We start from the raw sequence: 24,448 nt of genomic DNA, 5'->3' as shown, positions 1-24,448 counted from the left end.
GTTTCACAAGTGGTGAAGCAGTGCTGCAGGTGTCTCCCTATGCTCCTTTCCTCTCAATTTTTTTTCTGTCCTATTAAATTAAATAAAGTTAAACAAGATATTTTTATTAGTGACTTAACAGAATTTTACAAGAATATAAGATTTCAGGGGTAAAATTCTTATTTACTTATTGGATAGAGACAAATCAAGAGGGAAGAGGGAGTTAGAGAAGGATTCCTGGGCCAGTCTTTGCACTTCACATTGTGTGCGCTTAACCTGATGTGTTGCCACCCAGCCCCTATTTTAATATTTTTTATTGGCCTCAGAACTATTGCTGGGGCTTGGTGCCTGTGTGATAAATCCACTGTTTCCTGGCATTTTCCCCTTCTTTTTTAGATAGAGGCAGAGAAATTGGGAGGGACAGGGGAATTATACAGAGAGAAAGAGAGATACCCGTAGTCCTGCTTCAGGCTCAGGAAGCTCCCCTCCTCCACTACAGGTGGGGAGCAGGGACTTGAACCTAGGTCCTTACACATGGCAAGATGTAAGCTCTACCTGGTGAGCCACTGTCCCCTCACCTATGTTTTCTTCTATGTTTTTGTTTTTCTAATTGGGACTAGGGTTATTGCTGGGGCTACTAATGACCTTTCCCCCCCCCTTTTATTTTCTTTCTATTTTACTTGATAGGACAGATAGAAATTAAGAGAAGTGGGAGTGCAATGGGTTAAGCGTACGTGGCTCCAAGCGCAAGGACCAGCTTAAGGATTCTAGTTGGAGCCCCTGGCTCCCCATCTGCAGGGGAGTCCCTTCATAGGAAGTGAAGCAGGTCTGCAGGTGTCTATCTATCTCTCCTCCTCTGTCTTCCCCTTCTCTCTCCATTTCTCTCTGTCCTATCCAACGATGACATCTGTAACAACAACAATAATAACTACAACAACAATAAAAAACAGCAAAGGCAACAAAAGGGGAAATAAATTTAAAAATTTAAATAAAAATTTAAAAAAGAAATTAAGGGAAGTGTGATAGAGAGGTCTCCAGCTGCAGGAAGGAAACTTCATGAGAAGTAAAGTTGTTTGTTATTGAGCTAATCGGTTTCATTATCCATTTTTTATTATCTTTATTTATTTATTGTATAGATAGAGACAGTCAGAAATCAAGAGAGAAAGGAGGGATAGAGAGGGTGAGAGACAGAGAGATACCTGCAGCACTGTTTCACCACTTGTAAAGCTTTCCCCCTGCAGGTGGGGAGTGGGGGCTCGAATCTGGGTCCTTGCACATTGTAACATGTGTGCTCAAACAGGTGTGCCACCACTCGGCCCTCATTATCTATTTTTAATTTAGTCTCTTGTCAAATGTGTCTCCCATCCACCCTCCGCTTCTGTATAGCTTGTGAAGCGACTTCCCTGCAGGTGGGTTTTTTTTTTTTTCCCTTAATGTTGCTGGATTTAATTTGCCAAGGTTTCTGCTGAGAATTTTTCATTAGTGTTAGTCATGGATCGTGGCCTATAGTTTTCTTTTTCATTAAAAAAAAAAAAGTAGCTTTGGGGATCAGAGTGATGTTGAATGTGTTTTGGAGGAGACTGAACAAGATTGATGTTCTCCTCTGAAAGCCTTATAGAACTCATTTGTAAAGTAGTAACATTTTCATGGTTACTAATCAGTATTCATAATAACTTGCAATAATTGACATGATAGTTTCACAAAGTAGGCAAGAATGGGACAGGAAGGAGTCTGGGTGGAAGTTTGGAAGTGTTCTGGGTGAGTGTGTATGGCGCGGGGGGGGGGGGGGCGGGGGGGGCACAGAAAGAGGATCTCAGTTGGAGCAATGATGAGGGAATCCAGCTGGTCTCCTCTTGCTAGGGTCAATTGGAAGCCGCATTCGCGGAACCACTAAACCACGGAACCTGAGCATGCGGCTTGGGGTGTGAGGGTACCGGAGGGCTAACAATGGGACTCTAGTTGCGGCCGGACCCGGAAGTAGTGGCTGCCGGTGGCCTCCCGGGAAGCTGGAACTGCGCGAAAGAAAGCAGTGGTGGGGCTGCGGGTGAGCGGCGGGTGCTGCGCCTGGGGCCCCGGGGACAGGGTGGGGGACCTGCTAGGGGGCAGGGGGCCCGGCGCCACAGCATCTGTGTCACTGGTAGGGAAACAGGCTCAGCGTCGGACCCGAGGCGAGGTGACTCCACCGTCAGGGCATTGCCACCCCGGCAGCCCGGGGAACCGGGACCCGCCTTTCCCAATTGTTGATGTAGTTGGGGGTGCTCAATTACTAGACCCCAAGTGAGTTAGGTGGAGCACCGTGGCCCTTGTCACCCACCCCCGACCCTCCACCCCTGAGAATCAGCAGTTAAGCTTGGTGCCGGTGAGCCCCGGCCACCCAGAGCCTCTGCAGAGGGCACCGGGCACCAATCTGCGGGACTTCGAGTCTCAGAACCCAGCTTGCACTTGAGAGGAGGTTTGCAAGATTAAACAAAGTGAAAAGACCAAGGTGGAACATGCTACTTGCACCACTGACTCCTCAGCTCAACCCACCCACTGGTTCTAAGACATTGACATGAGAAAGCCATAAACAGTGCTTCCCTAAGAACACATGTCATTTGCTGGGCTTGCTGAGAGATGTCAGTGGGGACGCACTCCTAAATGCAATCCCAGTTTGAGGGGTGACTGTGACTCTCTTAGCACCTGCTAATTTCCTTAAATTCCTTCCTTTTTTTCCCTTAAATATATGTGCTAGTTTGTTTGTTTGTTTTTGCCTCCAGGGTTATTGCTGGGGCTCTGTGTCTGCACCATGAATCCACTGCTCCTGGAGGCCATACCCCCCCTTTTGTTGCCCTTGTTGTTGTAGTCTTGTTGTGGTTATTATTGTTATTGTTGATGTTCGTTGTTGGATAGGACAGTGATAAATGGAGAGAGAAGGGGAAGACAGACACCTGCAGACCTGCTTCACCATTTGTGAAGCGACTCCTCTGCAGGTGGGGAGCCAGGAGCTTGGACCAGGATCCTTGCGCTTTGCGCCATGTGCGCTTAACCCGCTGCGCTACCGCCTGACCCCCTACTAGGTGGTTTTTTTTAATAGTTATTTATTTATTCCCTTTTGTTGCCCTTGTTTTATTATTGTAGTTGTTGTTATTGATGTCATTGTTGGATAGGACAGAGAAAAATGGATAGAGGAGGGAAAGACACCTGAAAACCTGCTTCACCACTTGTGAAGTAACCCCCTGCAGGTGGGGAGCCGGAGGCTCAAACCAGGATCCTTACGCCTTGCACCACTTGCACTTAACCTGCTGTGCTACCAACTCCCTCCTTTCTTCTTTTTAATCAGAGCACTGCTCAGCTCTGGCTTATGGTGGTTCAGAAAGATTGAACCTGCAACTTTGGAACCTCAGGCATGAGAGTCTCTTTGCATAACCATTATGCTATCTACCCTAGCCTCTCCTGCTAATTTTCTTTCCCTGCTTCTTTTTTGTTTGTAGAGTCGGGTCTTTTGCATGTGTGATTGCACCACCCAAGGCAACTGTCATTCAGATAGACAAAGAGATGGAAAGAGGAGAGACAGCACTATCCAGGCTTTCAGGTCTGGCCTCACCTCAGCTCTCATATGCCATCACCTCCTGGGCTGTCCACTGAGCAGCTGACATTTCACATGCCTGAAGTACCCTTCCTGTGTCCCTTTTTCTAGAGTTCCCATCATCATAGCTAGGAAGCCCAGGTGTTAGCTGCCTGAGCCAAAAGCCCTAAAGTCATTATTCACTTCCCTGGCTGTCCCCTGTCCCAGTTTTGTTGGCTCTGCCTTAGAAATGGGCCCAGACTCTGGCTTCCCCTTGCCCTGTTAACTGCTGCCACTTCAGTCCAGTCACTCCTCTCTGCTAGGCAGCCAGACTTCCCTCTAGCAGTCAGCCCATCTAGCTGCTCCCTCAGCACCAACAAAGACCTAAGGATCTGAGGCCTGAGCCAGCTCTACATGCTGCTCTGCCTCAGCCCCACCCTGCCCTGGCCCTCCTGTCTGTACTCCACCTTTAGAATATGCACAGTTCCTCCTGCCCCAGAGCCTCCCTTGTGCTGCACAGCTTTATCCAGTGTGATATTTTATGACATGTAACAAGCATGGGATATGTGAGACCCCCAAAGTCTTCCTCATGTAGATGCAGGGACAGCACTGACCTGAGGTCATGAGCCTACTTCAGCCTTTCCCAGATGAAGCCAAATCCCCAATATCATCTCTTAGCCAATTCATTTACGCAGGTTAATTGTTTGTCAGACATCTCTAAGCTCCCCTAATTTTTCTTTTTCTTGCCTCAGGTTTGTTTTTGCTTGGGAGTTTTGTTGTTGATTTTTAATTTTGTTTTGCTTCACATGAGAGAGAGAGAGAGAAAAGTCAGAGCACCACTCTGGTCCATGTACAACTAGAATCACACTGGGAACCTCAGGCATGCAAGTCTTGTGCTCTACCAGTATGTTTTGTTTTATTGTGTTGTGTAGTGTTTTGGATAGAGAAGGGGAGAGGAAATAAAAAAAAGAAAGATACCTGCAGCACTGCTGCACTGCTTGTGAAGTTTCCACTTTATAGATGAACTAGGGTCCTTGAGCATGGTAATATATGCACTCAACCTGGTGCACTACAACCCAATCCTCGCCAGTTTTTTTTTTTTTGGGGGGTGGCTCCAAGATTATCATTGAGGCTTGGTGCTGCCACTACAAATCCATTGCTTCTGGTAGCTGTGTTTTCATTTTATTGGATAGGACAGAGAGAAATTGAGAGAGGAGGGGAAGACAGAGAGGAAGAGAGACACATGCATGACCTGCTTCGCCACTTGTGAAACAACCTCTGTACACATGAGGAGTGGGGGCTCAAACTCAGACCCTTGCACAGGTCCTTGCACTTAGTACTATGCATGCTTAACCGGGTGCGCCACCAGTTTGATTTTTTTTTTTTTTTACTTATTTATAAAAAGGAAACATTGGCAAAAACCATAGGATAAGAGAAGCACGACTTCACACAATTCCCACCACCAGAACTCCACATCCCATCCCCTCCCCTGATAACTTTCCTATTCTTTATCCCTCTGGGAGTATGGACCCAGGGTCATTATGGGGTGCAGAAAGTGGAAGGTCTGGCTTCTGCAATTGCTTCCCTACTGAACATGGACATTGGCAGGTCAATCCATACTCCCAGCCTGCCTCTCTCTTTCCCTAGTGGGGCAGATCTCTGGGGAAGCGGGGCTCCAGGATACATTGGTGGGGTCATGTGCCCATGGAAGTCTAGTTGGCATCCTGGTAGCATCTGGAACCTGGTGGCTGAAAAAAAGTTAACATATAGAGCCAAACGAATTGTTGACTAATCATGAACCTAAAGGCTGGAATATTTCAGATGAAGCGTTGGAGGGGTCTCAAAAACCACATGATTATCTCAATACATGCAGAGAAAGCCTTTGACAAAATCCAGTACCCATTCATGCTCAAAACACTACAAAATGGGAGCTTGGTGGTAGCACAGCGGGTTAAGCACAAGTGGTGCAAAATGCAAGGACTGGCATAAGGATCCCAGTTCCAGCCCCCGGCTCCCCACCTGCAGGGGAGTGGCTCACAGGTGGTGAAGCAGGTCTGTAGGTGTCTATCTTTCTCTCCCCCTCTCTGTCTTCCCCTCCTCTCTCCATTTCTCTCTATCCTTTTTTAACAATGATGACATCAGTAACAACAACAATAACTACAACAATAAAATACAAGGGCAGGGGAGTCGGGTGGTAGCGCAGTGGGTTAAGCGCACGTGGCTCAAAGCACAAAGACTTGTGTAAGGATCCTGGTTCGAGCCCCTGGCTCCCCACCTGCAGGGGAGTGGTTTCACAGGCAGTGAAGCCGGTCTGTAGGTGTCTTTCTCTCCCCCTCTCTCTTCCCCTCCTCTCTCCATTTCTCTCTGTCCTATACAACAACAACAACAATAATAACTACAACAATAAAACAGCAAAGGCAACAAAAGGAAATAAATAAAAATTTTTTAAAAAACAAGGGCAACAAAAGGGAAAATAAATATTTTTTTAAAAAACTACAAAAAAATGGGGATAGAAAATTCCTCAAGATAGTGGAATCAGCCAGTTTGATTTTTAAAGTAAGCTTCCTTGTTAGTGGTATAGAGAATGGTGAAAGGGCTGCTATCTTCCTTTCTTTTTTGTTTGTTTTGTTTTTAAGCCTTTCTACTTTTTACATTTTTTAAGGATTCAGCATTGACTGCTGTATTGAGTGACGGAAGAGCAGTTTCTGAACATCTTTATTGTCCTTTGCCCTTGAAATATTTGTGAACCACTAGAGTTTCAGCCAGCTTTCAGACAAGATGAAGACTGTGCTCATGGTTGCAGAAAAGCCCTCTTTGGCCCAGTCCATCGCCAAGATTCTCTCTCAAGGTAGGGAAGACCAGTCCTATTCCTTCTGTGTGACTTTGATCTGGAACTCTGGGCACTTCTTTCAGGATCTTTTCTTTCTTCTCCTGAAATGTGTGATCCCAGCCCATAGAGTAGACCACCAGCAGGCATTACTGACCCACCTTGGTGCTGGTCATCGAAGGGTGCATTTCCTACACCATGAGTCAGCATGAGTCAGAGCCAGGACTCCCACAAGTCCCAGGTCCTGTACACTGCATAATGACAGGCAGGTGCCAACAGCCCTCTATTGTCAGAGCCCCATGCTGGTCACAGTTGTTGGTCACAAGCCACAGAAGCCAACCTGGAAGTCACTGGAAGGAAAAAGACTTTTCCCCCACTCCAGTCTCCAGTCCAAGGTCATGCCACAGGCAGCATGAACAAAAGACCCTCCCCACTCTACTCAGACCCCTGATTTCTGTAGCTGCAGCCCACACACCTTCTGTCATCGGATAGTAGCCACTATGGAGAGCTTTAGCCAGGGTCCTCCTGAGAGAACAGAGCATTAAAACAGGAAACATCCCCTCTTACCTCCTCTCTGGTCAGTGGGGTGGTTGGTAGGCTGTTTCTTCCCCTTTTGTCTCTGAACTCCTGAGCAGGATGGGTGTTTGGCTGCTAGATTCCCAGAAATAGCAAACACCACCTTGACATCTCTTGGTCTGAGAGATGAGATAAGGAGAAACCCTAAGACAGCAGGCTAGTGTCTCTGAAGGGAGAAAGAAGACCCCCTAGTAGTGATGTTCTGTACTTAGAAACCAAGAAAGTTCAATTGAGGGGCCATCAGTGGGTGTGAGGGATTTAAAAATTAGAAGCTCCTTGGGAAACTTTTAGTGAGGGCTGAAAGAAGTGAGGCAGGAATGCAGAGAGAGAGAGGGCCTGAGAGTCTGCACCCCACCCTACTAGCCCCAGCTCTTCAAATGCACTGCCAGGCGGTTAGCTCTCTGCACCCTGTCACCTGCAGTAACCTTAGGAATATTCTCAGTGACCTCTGTGGGCAGAGGGACTCTGGCTTTCTGAAAGGCAGTGTTGCCTTCCGAGGCTTGTGCAGCAGCTGCAGCTCGTTGGAGCAGCCCTCCCTGTGTTCTTGTGTTCCCCAGGGAACATGTCCTCACACAAAGGGCTGAATGGAACATGCTCGGTGCACGAGTATACTGGAACCTTTGCTGGCCAGACAGTCCGTTTCAAAATGACGTCCGTCTGTGGTCATGTGATGACTCTGGACTTTTTGGGTAAGTTCACCTGCGCTCCCCTCCCCCAACTCCCCTTCATGCCACTGAATGTCTCTGTGTACATTGTTGCCTAGGGTACAGTTAGGGCCAGGAGAGAGCTCTGTGCAGAGAAGTTCGCCCAGAACACACGTCCTATGGCCAGTAGATCATGGAATAGTGGCCCAGGGTCCTAAGTGAGGCACCCAGAACCCGGACTCTGGAGCTCAGTGCTGTTGAGTCCTGATCTGAGTAGCACCCCTTTGTCAGTGTGCAGACTGGAGGCAGTGGTCTTTACAGGCTTTTCAACAGGGCTACCCCTGTTAAAAGTGACAGAGAGGAGTCACTCAGTCACTATCTTCATCATCCTGAGAGAGCTATCATCTCTTTGGAAGGACTAACTGCAGTGACCCGCTGGGGTGAGGTACAGGACTAGAGAGTTAACATCTGACCAGGCTCATGGGCTCCCATGAATTTCCACTCCCCAAGTACAGGATGGTTCTTCTGGCCATGCTGTCTGCTGCCTGGGGCTGTTGGAGGACTCAATGTGATGATGAAGATGGTGTGCTTAGCATGGGGCCTATCACACAGCAAAGTCTTGTTGCTTATTGATGACAGGGACCTCAGTTAGCTGTGGCTATACATTCAGGTCCCAAGCTTTAGCAACAGCCACCAGGTGGGAGATTCAGTATTTGAACTGGGCTGTGTCTGGTCCCATCCTTGCAAGCCACACAAAACAGAACCTAAAAGAAAGCCAGGGGGCCAGGGCAGGGGTTAAGTCACAAGTGGAAAAATAAGTAGATGTACTGGCTATAACACCTAAAGACAATGTCTTTACAGTGGTCATGTGAGCATCTGCCATGCCCAGGGGGGAGGGTTACAGGAATCCAGGCTAAAGGGAAGGCAGCACAAGGAGCCCAGGAGTGGAGGGTGAGTAACCGCAAGAACCAGCCTGGAGTGAGGCTAGAGCTGCAGTCCGGGAGTGTCTCCTGTGGATGGTGGGCGTGTGGTGGCCGCTCAGCAGCCAGGGAAGGGAGGTCAGAGTTACCCTGGGTAAACTATTCTCTGAGCCTCCCTCTCAATGTTCTTATGAGGCCACCACTATCATTCTGGTGCCAAGATGATCACAGAAGTAAAGTATCCATGAGCTGTGAAGTCTGATCAGATGTTGTGCCTGATTTGTAGGAAAGTACAACAAGTGGGACAAGGTGGACCCTGCAGAACTTTTCAGCCAGGCCCCCACAGAAAAGAAAGAAGCTAACCCCAAGCTGAACATGGTGAAGTTCTTGCAGGTGTGTGGTGGGGTGGGTGACAGTACCACGGGACACGCACTCCACATACCCCTACCTCCGTAGTCTCCTTGCACCATAGATGCATCAAGAGTCCTTCACTCCATCTCAGACAAGGAGACTTGTGCACTGCCTGGTGCCAGCCTAGCAGTCCTTCCTGTGTTGCCACCTGCTGGCCCACAGAGCACCTTTCAGATTCATTCTTCCCCTTCTACACAACACAGCTCTGGAAAGAAACAGGAATTTTGCCTGCCTGCCTGCCTGCCTGCCTGCCTGTGTGCCTGCCTCCCTTCCTTCCTCTATTCCTTTTTTTCATTATTTATTTTTATATAGAACAGAGAAATGGAGAGGGGGAAGGGAACACAGGGAGAAAGAGAGACACCTGCAGCCCTGCTTCACTGTTTGTGAAACTTCCCCCCCTGCAGGTGGGGGCTAGAGGCTTGAACCCATGTCCTTGCGCATGGTGATGTGTGTGCTCAACTGCGTGCACCACTGCCTGGCCCCAGAAATTGACTTTTCAAATCTTTTTTCAGTGGTGATAGTGGCAGCAGCTTTTATAAATTCAAAACCCATGTATATACATTGCACAAAATATAAGAAAGGAAAGGGGGCTGGTTAAGCACACATACTACAAAGCACAATGACCTGAGCAAGAATTTGGGTTTGAGCCCCTGCAGAGGGATCACTTCACAAGCAGTGAAGCAGGTCTGCAATTGTCTGTCTTTCTCTTTCCCTTTTAACCCTCCCCCCCCCCAAATTTCTCTCTGTCCTATCCAATAAAATGGAAAAAATAGCTGCCAGGAGTAGTGGACTCATAGTGCTGGCACCAAGCCCCAGGATAACCCTGGAGGCAAAAAAAAAAAAAAGCAGAAAGGAAAAACATTATTAATGACCATATTCTACTACCCAATACAACTACTACTCGCCTTTAGGGTTATTTCATTCTTTTTCTGTGAAGGGAGAGGGCATGTTAAAATCATTTTATTTCTATCTTTCTTTTAAAAACCAAAAACTTCTATAAGCAGATCTGAACTAAATTCTTTTCTTGACAATTAACCAGCATGAGGGGCCTCTCTGCTCAATCTAAACACCTGTGGACACTGGTTCTCCTACCTAGGGCTGTGGGCCAGGCTCTGCTCCTGGGCCCAGTGGGGCCAATCTTCTGCTGTTAGGAGGGGGCCAGACTTCAACGAGTGCAAATGTCCATATGTATGTGGCAGGTAGAGGGCAAAGGCTGCGACTACATCGTGCTGTGGTTGGACTGCGACAAAGAGGGGGAGAACATCTGCTTTGAGGTAAGTTCCTTGCTTCCGGCCTGCCTGCCTCTTGGACTCACACCATTCTGAGAGCCCAAGTGCACTGGCTTAGGGATGTCTTCTTTCTGTTCCACCTCTACTTCAGAAATGCTGAAGGTACTTTTAGAAGCTCTCCAAAAAAAAAAAAGAAAAGAAAAGTAGCTCTCCAAAGGGTGCTAAGGGTATGGCTCTGACCAGCAAGTAGCTCACTTGAATAATGTGTTCCCACTGCTCCATGCTGTCATTTCTTCTCTTTCTCTTTGCCTTTCTGTCTCTATCTAAATATTATTGAAAGTATGGCTTTAGGGCTGGGAGATAGGTCACCCAGTAGAGAGCATGCCTTTCTTGTATGAGGCCCTGGATTCAAACCTTAGCACCAGGGAAGTTCCATGGCTGATGGAGTGGTGCTATGGTATTTCTTTTATTTCTTTTTATTTTTTTTTTACTTTATTTATTTATTTATTTATTTATTTATTTATTTATTTATTTTTACCAGAATACTGATCATTTATGGCTTATGGTGGTATGGGGGATTGAACCTGAATCTTCAGAGCCTTAGGCATGAGTCTCTTTGCATAATCATTATGGTACCTACCCCCACCCCTGTGGTGTTTTGTTATTTCTCTCTGTGTCTATCTCTAAAAAATCAAAGAGTAAGGATAGGGAGATATCTCTCCAGTTCAAACCCTCAATACCACATGGGAATGCCATACACAGGGGAACCCTCACAAGCAGTGGATCTATTCTGAGCTGCCTCTCCTCTGTCTTTCTTCTTTTATCTGATGTTAAAAGGAAAGGGAAAGGGAGTCGGGTGGTAGTGCAGCAGGTTAAGCACAAGTGGCACAAAGCACAAGGACCAGTGTTAAGGATCCCAGTTTGAATCCCTGGCTCCCCACCTGCAGGGGGGTGAAGCAGGTCTGCAGGTGTCTATCTTTCTCTCCCCCTCTCTGTCTTCCCCTCCTCTCTCCATTTCTCTCTGTCCTATCAACAACAATGACATCAATAATAACTATAACAATAAAACAACAAGGGCAACAAAAGGGAATAAATAAATATTAAAAAAAAAAAGGAGAGGGGAAAAGTTTACTAGGAGCAGTAGAATTGTGCAGGTGCAAAAAGCCCCAAAAGCAAAAATAAATAAAAAATAGAAAATTGGGCAAGGGAGGTCTATGAGCAGTATCACACAAGCACAAGGTCATAGGTTCATTGTCCTGTGCCACTCTAGAAAGGATGACAGGGAATAGGAGAGAGCTCCTCCAGTAGAGTGCACACTGTACCATACACAAACATGCAGGTTTGAACCCCTGACACCACTTGGAATCACAACTGTGATGTCTCCCTTCTGAGATAGAAGCCAAAGAAGAAATACACTGGAAGCAGTGAAACCACATAAGCAGAAGGCTCCAGCAGGCACTTTCTCTTTAAAGTGTGACTGTACTGCTAGGGTGTGTGAACCAAAGTAGAAAGGCAGAATTTTCTGGGTGGGTGTGAGTTTACATGTGGGTCTGTCTGGAGAAAAAGGTCGATTTTCAGCTTCCTGGGCTACTCAGCACCTGGCAGGGACTTTTGGTCAGTGGGCAAACTTCCTGCACTCCTTTTATGCCTCTTTCTCCAACCAGTATGCCCTCTCCCCTCTCTTTGCTGCCACCTGCAGGGTGTTCTTCCGAAGGGCTAGCAAGTGGCAGCTCCCACACCTGGCCTGGCCATAGTGCCCTCAGGCTATCCTGACTGCAGGTGTCCTCTTCTGATCCCCAGGCTGAGACTGTGCAGTTTGCCCTCCTGCATCTGTGCCCTCAGCTTTCACCAGGGGCTTGGCACACCTCAAGGCTCAGAATATGCTTCCAACACAATGGGGAAGTTTGAGAACACCCTATGTTCCACTACAGCACAGTCTGCAAACTGAGTCACACTGAGTCTCTTCCTGTCACAGCTTTTCCTTACCCTTCCTTGAAGGACTGCTTCTTCCGGTAGGGGTGAAGGGAGGGTAGCGTGGACCTGGAGGTGAGAATGGTGGCATTTCACAAGGCCTTCTCCCTTTAGAAGCAAAACCACTTCCCCATAAAGAAGCTGCAGGCTGGGAGTCAGGCGGTAGCACAGTGGGTTAAGCGCACATGGTGCAAAGCACAAGGACCAGCATAAGGATCCTGGTTCGAGTCCCCAGCTCCCCACCTGCAGGGGAGTCGCTTCATAGGTGGTGAAGCAGGTCTGCAGGTGGCTATCTCTCTCTCCCCCTCTCTGTCTTTCCTTCCTCTCTCCATTTCTCTCTGTCCTATCCAACAACGTCATCAATAACAATAATAACTACAACAATAAAACAACAAGGGCATCAAAAGGGAATATATATATATATATATATATATATATAAGAAGCTGCAGGCCAGGATGCAACCATAACTCCCCTGCTGTTGCATGGCCTTCTTCCAAGACCCTTACTATGCTTTTAGCTCTGACCCTCTCAGATACATCTCCAGACGTGGTCACCCAAACCCTTTTCTTTCTTGGTTGTTTCCCCATCTCTGTCTTTTCTAGTGTTTGTTTGTTTGTTTGTTTGTTTGTTTGTTTGTTTTAGCTGTATTTATTTTATTTGACAGGATAGGGAAATTAGGAGGGAGGGGGATGGATAGTGAGGGAGAGAGATAACTGCAACCATGCTCCATCATTCCTGAAGCTTTTCCCCCTGCAGATGGGGGCTGGGGACTTGAACCCAGGTCTTTGAGCATGGTAACACTTACACTTAACTAGGTGTACCACCACCCAGCCTCTCCAGTAATCTTCAAAGATTTATTTATTTTATGAGAAAGGCCAAGTATTCACTGCCATATATGAATTGAACCCATAGCCTTATCATCAAATCTATGAGCTGAACCACCTCCCAGACTGTTTCCAACCACTTAAAAAGTTCCACCTAGCCCTCCTAGTACAGTCTCTCTGGAAGGGGAAATAGTTTGAGTAGATGGATTTGACTGTTCTGGGTTTTTTTGTTTGTTTTTTGCCACCAGCGATGTTGTGACTTGGTACCAACACTACAAGTACACTTAAATTCTATTTTTTCATTTTCTGTTTCTTCCTTTTTTTCCCCCTCTACTTTATTTGACAGGACAGAGAGATACTAGGGGTAGGAGATAGAGAGGGAGAAAGAAAGATAAACACTTGTAGCCCTGCTTCACCACTTGAGAAACTTTTCCCCACCCCCCACATGTAGGGCTGGGGATTTGAACCTGGGTCCTTCTGCTTGGTATAATGTGTGCTAAACCAAGTGCACCACTGCCCAGACCCTTCCTCCCCCCCCCCCCCCCCCCAGATTTGACTACTCTGAGTCATCCAGGCAATAGCATCCCCTGGTTTGGTGAAGATAGTAACAGATTCTAAGAAGAGAGGCTGGCTGGCAGCTTGTGGGGTCTTATTGAGAAGAGAGGTGGTCCAGGAGAGAGTCCCACCAGTGTAGCACACTTTGCTGTGCCTGACAACTTGGGCTCAAGCCCCTCCCTCACCACCTTTGCAACATGCAAATGGGAAGCTTCAAAGGTGGTGAGTGATGCTGTGCTATTCCTCCTCTCTATCTCTCACTCCCTATCTGGAAAAAATAAGAGTCTGCTGGGAATGTTGGAATCACATAGGTACAAAACAATGAAAAGTTGTTTGGGTTGGTCGAGGGAAGAAAGAAAGCCTTGTGGCAGGACACTGTGGAGAGAGGAAGACTTCCTAAAAGGAAGGACATAGAGGAGACTTCCACACAGCTCTGGATGAACGAGGCCTCCGAGTTGAGGTGAGCAGCATGGAGGCAGGAGGTGGGCTACAGCCCGGTGACCTCTCCCAGGTCCTGGATACTGTGCTGCCCGTCATGAACCAGGCCCGCAGCAATGAGAAGACTGTGTTCCGGGCCAGGTTCAGCTCCATCACAGACACAGACATCTGCAATGCCATGGCCCGCCTGGGTGAGCCAGACCACAATGAGGCGCTCTCGGTAGATGCCCGGCAAGAACTGGACCTGCGCATAGGCTGCGCCTTCACCAGGTACCAACTGTTCCCCACCTCTACCATTGGCTAAAGCTCCTTCCCTTGTTTGTCCCCATTCGTAGCCCCTGAGCCTGACCCTCCATGGGCACTTATCGGTGTTCTTTAAGCCTGAGAAATATGGTCTGTGTGACTGAAATGGGCCACACAGACCTGGCCCATCACTTGATAAGCCAAGTGTATGTGTCCATATAGACACATAGTCCCTCCTCTCCACCCATTTGGACCCTCCTGGGCCGAGCCGGTGCTCTTACTCTGCGTTCAGAGCAGGGAGCAACTCCCTCCGTGCATCTCCCTGCATCCACCCCGTCACCCAGTGCAGGTCTCACAGAGGTTAGTGACGGTATCTTTAATGAATGTGACACATCCATCTTTCTCCCACCCCTACTCCCCATGCCTTCCCCTCCTTACAGGTTCCAGACCAAGTACTTCCAGGGGAAATATGGCAATCTAGATAGCTCCCTCATCTCCTTTGGGCCTTGCCAAACCCCCACCCTGGGATTCTGTGTGGAGAGACATGATAAAATCCAGTCCTTCAAGCCAGAGACTTACTGGGTGCTGCAAGCCAAGGTTTGCTTTCCTCTCTCTGCCTACACTGGGGCTTTGCAGCGTTGGGGTGTGATTCTCGGTCTTCCTTCCCCAAGGCCAGGGACGTAAATATAAACAGTTGTTCCAGAGGAGGGAAGCAAGAGAGTGGTCTTCAGGGTACCCACAGAAGAGACTTCAATGTTAAAGGAGGGGCAGAGTGTGCTGAATTTGAATAAGCACAAGTGGCAGCATGGCATGAGGTCACCCACAGTTGCGGGGGTTGTGTCTAGGGACTTTCAAGCTGTGTAAAAGTCTTAGATTTCTCCAAATAAAAGCCCCCATGGGCATGCCTCATAAGATGTAGAGCTGAGTTTCTGCATGGGAGAGGCCTGGGCCCCCCTGATGGAGACCACATCTAGTGCTGCCTAAATTTAGGGAATGGGCAGGGATGGAGTGAAAAGTAGGGAATCTGACTCTGAGACTTTCAGGTCGTGTCAGCTTCAGTGAAGGCTCTGCATGTGAGACCACCCGCCAGACCTCAATGGGAGGCACGATGGCGGTAGTCTCAGCCAGTGTGTGTGTGTGTGTGTGTGTGTGTGTGTGTGTGTGTGTGTGTCTGTGTTTCTGCAGGGATAGCAGGGACACTTTAGAGCCAGGACTGTTCTCTCCCCTAGTTTTCCTCCTTGGATGTGGACTCACCTGGGTACTTTCTCTCCTGGTTCTCCTTTTATCCTTCTCCTGCAGGTTAATGCTGATAAAGACAGATCCCTCCTTCTGGACTGGGACCGAGTGCGAGTGTTTGACCGGGAGATTGCACAGATGTTTCTAAACATGACCAAGTCAGAGAAGGAAGCCCAGGTGGGTCTGCTTTCCCCATATCTGTCACCTTTTGCTCACACCCTGAGGACAGGATTATTGTAGGCCCTCAGCCCCCTCACCCAAATCACTAAATTTGCTGTGTATTTTAGGTGGAAGCCACAAGCAAGAAAGAAAAGGCCAAGCAGAGACCCCTGGCCCTGAACACTGTGGAGATGCTGCGTGTGGCCAGCTCTTCTCTAGGTATGTAGAGGTGGTCCTCAAAAGCTCCGGAAGACCTCTAGGGCAGGGGCAAGGGCAAGGTGACCACATCCAGTCCCCATGCTGGGAATGCAGAACAGTGCCCACCTCTCGCCGTGCCAGATGGCCTTCCTCTTGCTTACCTGTGCTGGGCATCCCACGTTACAGTATTGCCTAAGACTGAGGAGGAATCTGAGCCTCGTGCAGACTTCACTTCTGTTAAACTCTAGAATGGAGACAAGTAAAAACAGGCAGTAGTGAGGAGGAGGATTCTGTTTCATAGGATGATTGGTTAGTAGCTTCTTTAAATTTATGTGGAAGATCTCATGCCTAACGCTCCAGAGTTCCAGGTTCAATCCTCCATACCACCATAAGCCAGTGCTCTGATAAGAAAAGGAGAGGTGCAGGCGGTAGCACAGCAGGTTAAGTGCACATGGAGCCAAGCACAAGGACCAGCATAAGGATCCCGGTTTGAGCCCCCAGCTCCCCACCTCCAGGGGAAGTCACTTCATAGGCAGTGAAGCAGGTCTGCAGGTGTCTTTCTCTTCCCCTCTCTGTCATCCCCTTCTGTCTCCATTTCTCTCTGTCCTATCCAACAACAGTGACAACAATAATAACAATAACAACAACGGCAACAAAAGGGAAAAAATGGCCTCCAGGAGCAGTAGATTTGTAGTGCAGGCACTAATCCTAGCAATAACCCTGGAGGCAAAAAAGAAAGAGAGAAAGATAATAAAAATGTGTGGAAGAATTGCTTATTACTTCAAGATCATTAAATATCCCAGCAGCTGCTACCAGGGCTAAACACATGGAAGGCCATCAGCAGGGCCCTTCAGCAAGATGACCTTCATGTGACCCTGGCTGGGTGGAGTTCCCTTAGAAGAACTGTGACTGCAATCTAATCCCAATTTGGTCAATCCCTGTCTTGTCCTGGAATCCCCTTTTCCTTGGAAGACAATAAGGTGACCATAACACCCAAGATCTCCCTGGAAGTTGTGAAGTTAGAATGGTGAGATGCCTGCCACTAACCGGGGGCATGTCCTGGCCAATGAATACTTCCAGAGCAGCTTCCCTGGCCAAAGGAAGAGCCCTGGCCAGGCATAGGGGACCCCTTCTTCCTACTGTGCTCAGGCTGGCAGGCGCAGTGAAGCCTTTCTGAGCCTGGTTTCTTTGTTTTGGGTGTGTTTCTTTTTCTAGTCAGGACCTCCTCATGCATGATTTCATTGCTTCAGGCTGCTTTTTTTCATGGGGCTTGGTTAGAGAATCTAACCATCTGTGTTTCCTCCAGTGCCATATCACCTCCCATGTGATTGTGGGACTCAAAGCTGGAGTGCATGCATGGCAAGGTTTACCCCCTACCCATTGAACTATTTTTCTAGCTCCTCTGATTCCTGTTTTGACAGCAGGAAAGAGTTTGGGCTGGACAGTTAGCAATCCTCTGCCAGCTCCCAGCCTCAAGGCATTGGTGGCTCCTCTGCAGCCTCCAGAAGCTGGGGACAATGTCTTCTCAGGATCTGTAGAGACCCCTGGGGGGGGGACACCACAGATGCTGAGTGACCAGCAGCTAACAACCTGCCCCTGCTGAACAGGGAGAAGTGGGGGGAAGAGCCCTCCCTCAGTGGGCCCCGAGTGACACTGGGACAGAAACACCTGGGGAGAGGGAAAGGAGGCGGTGGTGCATCTAGTTAAATGCTCACATTGCAGTGCACAGGGACCCAGGTTCAAGCCCCTGGTCCCCACAGGCATAGGGGAAGCTTCAGAAGTGGTGAAACAGGGCTGCAGGTTTCTCTCTATCTCCTCTCTCCCCTCCTCCCGTCTCAATTTCTCTCTGTCTCTATCCAATAATAAGTAACTAAATAAATAGAAACACCCAGGGGCCTCAGAACAAGAGCCTGTGCCAATTCTGCTGTTGGAGGAGGACAGCTGCAGACTCTGGTAGGCGAGAATTGTACCACTGAACACCCCCCCCGCCCTGTGTGACAGTGACAGCTGCAGACTCTGAAGCACAGTCATACTCCACAGCCAGAGTGTGTGAGACACATCCTGTGATGACTGTGCTTAATCAACTGGGCTTGCAATGTCAGCACAACACTGAACATCCCTGTCCTACATTCACCCTTGGGTTCAATGCCTTATCCTTAGATGAGGCTAAGTGAGCACAGACACCTGACCAACAGCTCTGTGCTTCTGGCTGTGCCTGCTCATAGCCACCCTCACCTTCCAGGAGGCCCTACACCTTGGGGGGGGGTCACCTGGTACCGAAGGCCGTGGCAGCCACCTGGCTATCTCTGGCACTCCAGATCAGCAGAGCCTCCTTTCTCTTGCAGGCATGGGGCCACAGCATGCCATGCAGACGGCTGAGCGGCTCTACACACAAGGCTACATCAGCTACCCCCGGACAGAGACAACTCATTACCCTGAGAACTTTGATCTCAAAGGTCCTCTGCGACAGCAAGCCAACCACCCCTACTGGGCTGATACAGTAAGTGGGCCCTGTCCCCACACATACACTTCTCCAGGGCCCTGGAACTCAAACCCGGGACTGGTGAGGACTTCCTCTAGGGGAGGGTAGTCATATCGAGACTCAGATTTGTCTTACCTCCTCGCCCTCAGGTGAAGCAGTTGTTAACAGAAGGTATCAACCGCCCACGGAAAGGCCATGATGCTGGGGACCATCCACCCATCACTCCCATGAGGTCTGCCACAGAAGCAGAATTAGGTACCAGCTTCTCCCACCCTGTATACACAGAGTCTTTCAAAAACATTTATTTATTTATTTATGGTGGAGAGAGGAGAAAAGGAGAAGCAGATATTACTCTGGCACGTGAAGTGCTGTAGTGCTAGGGATCAGTCTCTGGACCTTGTGCTTGCAAGTCTAGTACTCTAGCCACTGTGCAACCTCCCAGCTGCTACACACACACACATATATACACACTAAGCTTCCAAAGAAAAAAGTCAAGAACCTACACTGATATGCCACCTTTGGACAGTCAGGCCCCACTAGCAGTGTAGAGGCTCCCTCCCTACCCCACTTGCCTCTGCCTCTGGCAAAGGTGGTCGGTCACCTGAACTTCATAGTCTGTCACTGTCAGACCAGGAGTGAACTAAGTGGTGGCAACAGGCCTACACAGGGAGACCCAGGAACAGAAGGCTAGCAGGGGGCAGGCAGCTAAGGTGAGTGGGCAGGTGGACACAGAGGACAGAGAATGGGACTAAGACAGAGAGTGACAGGGCTGAGACCCAGGTGGTGGCACACAGTACTATGCATAAGGCTATGTGCAAGGACCAGGTTTGAGCCCTCTGCTCCTCACCTGCAGGGGGGTTGCCTCACAGGTCTGTAGGTATCTTTCTTTCTCGCCACCTCTCTATCTTCCCCTCCTCTCTGAATTTCTCTCTGTCCTATCCAATGAAGAAAAAAAAAAAAAAAAAAAGGAAAAAATAGCCTCCAGGAGCAACAATAACCCTGGAGGCAAAAAGAAAAAAAGAGAGAATGACAGGGCCTGACCTGGGAGACCTCACCTAGACAAAGTACGGGTGGCCCACATACTGGAAAAAGGCAGGACAGAGAACCATGCAGACAGACATGGCTGCTTACACACAGCCTAGTTGGAAGGGATGGTGACATGTCACCAGACAGGGACAGGCCAGTCAAGGCGCCTGAAGAGCATTTCCACCTGGAACAAGAGGCTCTTTGCCATGCTTGTGGAGGAACCAACAGGGCACTAGAGACTTGCTTTCCCCGTGTATGTTCTTCCTCCATTCTTGGGCTCTAGAGCAGGCCCCAGCATCCTGTGAGTGCAGGGTGTTCCTGGAGCCAAAGCTCAAAGCCAGTGGCCCACTTCTGTGCCTGGTACAGGGAGTGAGGCGTGGCGGCTCTATGAGTACATCACCAGACACTTCATTGCCACTATCAGCTATGACTGCAAGTACCTGCAGAGCTCCATCTCCTTCCGGATTGGGCCTGAGCACTTCACCTGCACAGGGAAGACTGTCATCTCTCCAGGTAGAACTATAGCTCACAAGCTTAACCCTCACCTCTCCTCACTGACAGAACAACTATGTCGGACCTGGGGGCTGTGGGCCAAGGTCTCAGATAGTCTTGTGTCTCTTCAGGCTTCACAGAGATCATGCCCTGGCAGAGCATACCCTTGGAGGAGAGCTTGCCCACCTGCCAGCGGGGTGACGCCTTCTCTGTGGGGGAGGTGAAGTTGCTGGAGAAGCAGACAACCCCCCCTGACTACCTGACTGAGGCCGAGCTCATCACGCTCATGGAAAAGCATGGCATCGGTGGGTGCACTACCTGGCACCAGTCCTGGGGCCCTGCCTTACCCATGACCTGGTGACTGAGGCTCACAGTGTGGCCACCTGTGCCAGGCTGTCCCTGGCTTAGTCCTTCTTGTCCAACCTGATCTTGTCTGTAAAGACTGAGATGTACCTTCTTTACACTAACTCACACCCCAGGGGTTGAGTGTTGCTCAGGGTGCTAGATGGCCCTCGTGAGATCTGGGGACCCGTGACAGGTGGGGGTGAGTGTGGAGTCCTCAGTGCAGTCAGGGGGAGCCCGAGGACAGGCCAAGGAACACCAGGGCCAGGCTGTGCATTTCAGGGACGGATGCCAGCATTCCTGTGCACATCAACAACATCTGCCAGCGGAACTACGTCACCGTGGAGAGCGGGCGCCGACTCAAGCCCACCAACCTCGGCATCGTGCTGGTGCATGGCTACTATAAGATTGGTGAGTCCATCAGGCCATGGCTTTGCCTTTGTCAGCTAAGCACCTGCTCCCTATAACACAGCCCTGTAGTGGCCCCTCAAGATCTGCCCTAGCAGGAGTGCCGGTGTGGTTGGTACCGAGGACCCAAAAAGAAAAGTGAGGAGCTGGGCAGTGGTGTACCCAGTAGAGCTGGCCTGTTCCCAAAAGGGAAAGCAAGGCTCACTGATCTGCATAGCTGCTTCCTGCTGGAACCGAGGCCCTCATCATGGTGAGGTCACTATGGTGCCGTCTGCTCTGTTCCTGCTCTGGTCCTGAAGGTCTGTGGGAAATGGCAGAGGGTAGACACAGTACAGGGGACTATCAGAAGTGTATCTGTGACAAGCCTGGAGTACACAAGGCTTTCTGAGTGGGCGAATGGGAGAGGCCTGGAGACTGGGCAGCCAACCTGTTGTCATCTAACTTGTGTGAGAGTGAGCTGGTGGAGGCAGCTGCTGCCCCTTAGTCTTGAGTGTTGACAGCAGCGCCCGTCCCCCTTTCTACCTGATGACAGATGCAGAGCTGGTGCTTCCTACCATCCGCAGCGCAGTGGAGAAACAGCTGAATCTGATCGCTCAGGGCAAGGCTGACTACCGCCAGGTCCTGGGCCACACCCTGGACATCTTCAAGAGGAAGTTCCACTATTTTGTCGACTCTATTGCTGGTAAGACCCACCTCTTCCCTGCTTATTTGCCAGAGGACCCAGAAAGCAAGCTCCCAGGTCTGAACCATGGGCTTCGGGCCTCAAGGTAGAAAATAGGGCCTCTGGACACTGGGCCTCTGTCAGGAGTATAACAGGTGTGCTGCCTTCCCCACACAGGGCCAGGCACACAGCACATAGAACACGCACGGCTGCTGTCCCACTGTTTGTGTTATTGAGTAGGAATCCCACCACCCTAACCCCCTCACAGACCCTAGGGAGCAGCCTCCCACTCCAGCCCACCAGCGCCCCTGTACTGCTCATAGTTAGGTAGTCTGTGCCTCACTGTTTGCTTCCAGGCATGGATGAATTGATGGAGGTGTCTTTTTCACCCCTGGCGGCCACAGGGAAGCCCCTCTCCCGATGCGGGAAGTGCCACCGATTCATGAAATACATCCAGGTAGGTGGGGGATGAGAGGCTGCAATTGCCCCTTACGGTCTATGGTGCCACTTTATCCTCAGTCCTGCAGGAATAATATTCATTGTCCTGGTTATCACACTAGAATGACTGGGAGTAGGCCAGCAGGCTAGCTCAGTGGGGATGGTGCCTACTTGATCATGAGTGGGACCCATGTTTGAGCCCAGCCCCCACTACACTGGGGGAAGCTGCAGTAATGCAGTGTCTTCCCCTCTCTCCCTCTGTCTCTCTGTCACTGTTGCTCTCTTTCTCTCTGAAAAAGTCAGCCTGGAGTGGTGAAGCCCTGGCACAGGAGAGAGAGAGAGCCTGGGTAACTGGGAGACTTTTTGTCTAGCTGCCTTGCCAACAGACACCCATAATTTCTCCCACAGCCCCAGGAGTAGTAAGACCTCTTAGATACATAGTCCCTTTTCTTGCGGAACATACCACTTGTTATCAAGGGTATTAATGTACTTGTAGGGGTTTTAAAATGGCCTTTCTTCACATGTGTAGCAAGCGTCCTAGGGCTCCTGGCCAGGAGCACAGTACCAACTATGTGTTCCCTGTGCATGTTGTTATGCTGTGTTAGATTACTTAGTCACACTTCACATGACACAGCTGTGCACTGCATGTTCTGTACACATATGTAAGTGCGGACCGTCTGCTTTGTACACAAGGAGAACCAGGTCCTGTATGTCCGCGCACTACCGATTACCTGTGTTGACACTACGTGTTGCATATTCTGGACTAAGTATTAGATGTGTCGTGTGCTCTGTGTGTGAGGGGAATGAGGACTGACAGGAATCAGGCAGTCCCAGAAACCCCTGTCTCTCATGTTTGTCATTGCTACAGGCCAAGCCCAGCCGCCTACACTGCTCCCACTGTGATGAGACCTACACCCTCCCCCAGAATGGCACCATCAAGCTCTACAAAGAGCTCCGGTGTCCACTGGATGACTTTGAGCTGGTCCTGTGGTCATCAGGCTCTCGGGGCAAGAGCTACCCACTGTGTCCATATTGTGCCAACCACCCACCTTTCCGAGACATGAAGAAAGGTGAGCCATACATCCCTGGGCCTCCAGCACTGCTCCCAGTATCTCCCCAGGTATCTGCTCTCCACTCAGCACCAGTGCCTGTGCCCTGTGCTGGACCCCAAAGGGACCCCAGCCCTCTCATCACAGTCATCATTGGGCAGGTGGCTGTAGTCAGCTTTCTCGGGACGTGGGTGGTGGATGTGCTCTGCTCCCTCCTTGCGTGGGACAAGTGAGGAGACACAGCATGCAAGGGGCCATCAGGTGAGGGGTGTGCCCAAAGGGAAGCACGTGCTGAGGGCCTGGGAGCACCTAGCCTGAGCACAGACTTCTGTCTGAAAGGTCCAGAGCCGGAGTGCTCGCCCTTGACTGTGCTATGTCCTTTACACATACACACACACACACACACACACACACACACACACACACACACACACACACACACACACTCATGTCATCAGACGGGAGTTGAGTGTAGTGAAAGTAAGGCATCTTCCCAATTCACCAGGGGATGTGGGAAGCCCCCATTATCTCAGTTCTGATTCAGGCCTCATTCATGGTAGAAGAATGGCCATACCTGGGTCGCCAGGGGCAGTGAGGCCCATTCCTGGTTTCTAGCAGTTTCCAGGGCAGATTTTGGCCTCACATAGCCCAGGGACATGCAGGGGCTGTGGAGTCAGCTGGAGGCTGCTGGGAAGGCCTTCTGAGAAAAATGTTAGCCAGGGGAGGGGACCCTTGAGGGCTGAGAGGTTTTTAGGTAAGCAGAGAGGGGCCAATGGTAGCAGCAGGGACTCCAGAGCCCAGGGCTACAGTGAGCAAGGCCAGGAGGGTGAGGTGCCAGGAGCATTCTGTCAGGAGAAAGGTCCTACAGGGTGAGGTACTGAGGACAGGGATATAGTAGGTGTGAGTGGGCAGGCATGACTCTGGAACTGCCCTCTACCCTCAGGCATGGGCTGCAATGAGTGCACTCACCCCACCTGCCAGCACTCCCTGAGCATGCTGGGCATCGGCCAATGTGTGGAGTGCGAAAACGGGGTACTGGTGCTGGACCCCACCTCGGGACCCAAGTGGAAGGTGGCCTGCAACAAGTGCAATGTGGTGGCTCACTGCTTTGATAACGCCCACCGGGTGCGGGTGTCCCCCGAAACCTGCAGCATCTGCGAGGCCGCCCTTCTGGACGTGGACTTCAACAAGGCCAAGTCCCCACTCCCAGGCGACGAGACGCAGCACACAGGCTGTGTCTTCTGTGACCCCATCTTCCAGGAGCTGGTGGAGCTGAAGCATGCAGCATCCTGCCACCCCATGCACCGAGGTGGCCCAGGGAGGAGGCAGGGCCGGGGGCGGGGCCGGGGCCGGCGGCCACCAGGGAAGCCCAGTGCCAGGCGGCCAAAAGACAAGATGTCAGCCCTGGCCGCCTACTTTGTATGACAGCCTCACAGCCCCTCTCCTGGGCTCCACACTGTTGGCTCTTTGGGCCACAGAAATCATTAAAACAATCTATCTTCTCTAGAGTAAGCAGCTGGGCATGTTTTGCTGGTGTGAGATGGTCATTGTGTCCTTCCTGCCTATCTCCTCGATGCATTCTAAACACTCTCCCTGAGGGCCCGTGCTCTGCCCTGCCCCAATGGTACTTGCAGGGCAGTCAGCCCATGAAGGAACATGGACACAGGCCTGTTCCTCAGCTCCCATCATATCCCCACAGCTGTGTGCCTGAGGAGGAGGCCAGCCTGACATTGCCAATTAAGAGGAACATCAACAGTGCGCACCCCCAGCAAGTGGCAGAGCAGACAGTACTCGG

At 50.1% G+C, this 24,448-nt stretch overlaps 1 protein-coding gene across 6 annotated transcripts; it reads left to right on the top strand.

Annotated features, from left to right (window-relative positions):
• Positions 1 to 1,957: 1,957 nt before the first annotated feature.
• TOP3B (DNA topoisomerase III beta) lies at positions 1,958 to 24,161 on the top strand. 6 transcript variants are annotated; one of them, XM_060194649.1, is made up of 18 exons: positions 1,958 to 2,023; positions 6,186 to 6,371; positions 7,484 to 7,615; positions 8,777 to 8,883; positions 10,101 to 10,175; positions 13,993 to 14,189; positions 14,603 to 14,759; positions 15,462 to 15,575; positions 15,686 to 15,776; positions 18,101 to 18,255; positions 18,387 to 18,492; positions 19,630 to 19,776; positions 19,887 to 20,060; positions 20,380 to 20,508; positions 21,038 to 21,187; positions 21,523 to 21,623; positions 22,473 to 22,724; positions 23,597 to 23,775. In XM_060194649.1, the coding sequence occupies exons 2-18, from the start codon at positions 6,302 to 6,304 to the stop codon at positions 23,642 to 23,644; spliced, it is 2,205 nt and encodes a 734-aa protein (XP_060050632.1). In that variant the 5' UTR covers positions 1,958 to 2,023; positions 6,186 to 6,301; the 3' UTR covers positions 23,645 to 23,775. The 6 variants fall into 6 exon arrangements, with proteins under 6 accessions (XP_060050632.1, XP_016049502.1, XP_060050618.1 ...); XM_016194016.2 differs by having other exon boundaries at positions 1,959 to 2,023; positions 21,571 to 21,623; positions 22,473 to 22,674; positions 23,597 to 24,161; XM_007536442.3 differs by having other exon boundaries at positions 1,962 to 2,023; positions 22,473 to 22,674; positions 23,597 to 24,161.
• The last annotated feature ends 287 nt before the right edge of the window (positions 24,162 to 24,448 follow it).

This window comes from Erinaceus europaeus, chromosome 1, assembly GCF_950295315.1.
Source record: "Erinaceus europaeus chromosome 1, mEriEur2.1, whole genome shotgun sequence".
Lineage (NCBI taxonomy): Eukaryota > Metazoa > Chordata > Mammalia > Eulipotyphla > Erinaceidae > Erinaceus > Erinaceus europaeus.
This window is presented reverse-complemented; position numbering and strand designations above follow the sequence as displayed.

Bases quoted from the DNA above. Each gene is read 5' to 3' on its own strand.
- TOP3B (XM_007536442.3), top strand. From the start codon at position 6,302: ATGAAGACTGTGCTCATGGTTGCAGAAAAGCCCTCTTTGGCCCAGTCC. The intron at 20,509-21,037 runs GTGAGTCCATCA...ACCTGATGACAG, and splicing joins GCATGGCTACTATAAGATTG to ATGCAGAGCTGGTGCTTCCT. The intron at 21,188-21,522 runs GTAAGACCCACC...GTTTGCTTCCAG, and splicing joins TTTTGTCGACTCTATTGCTG to GCATGGATGAATTGATGGAG.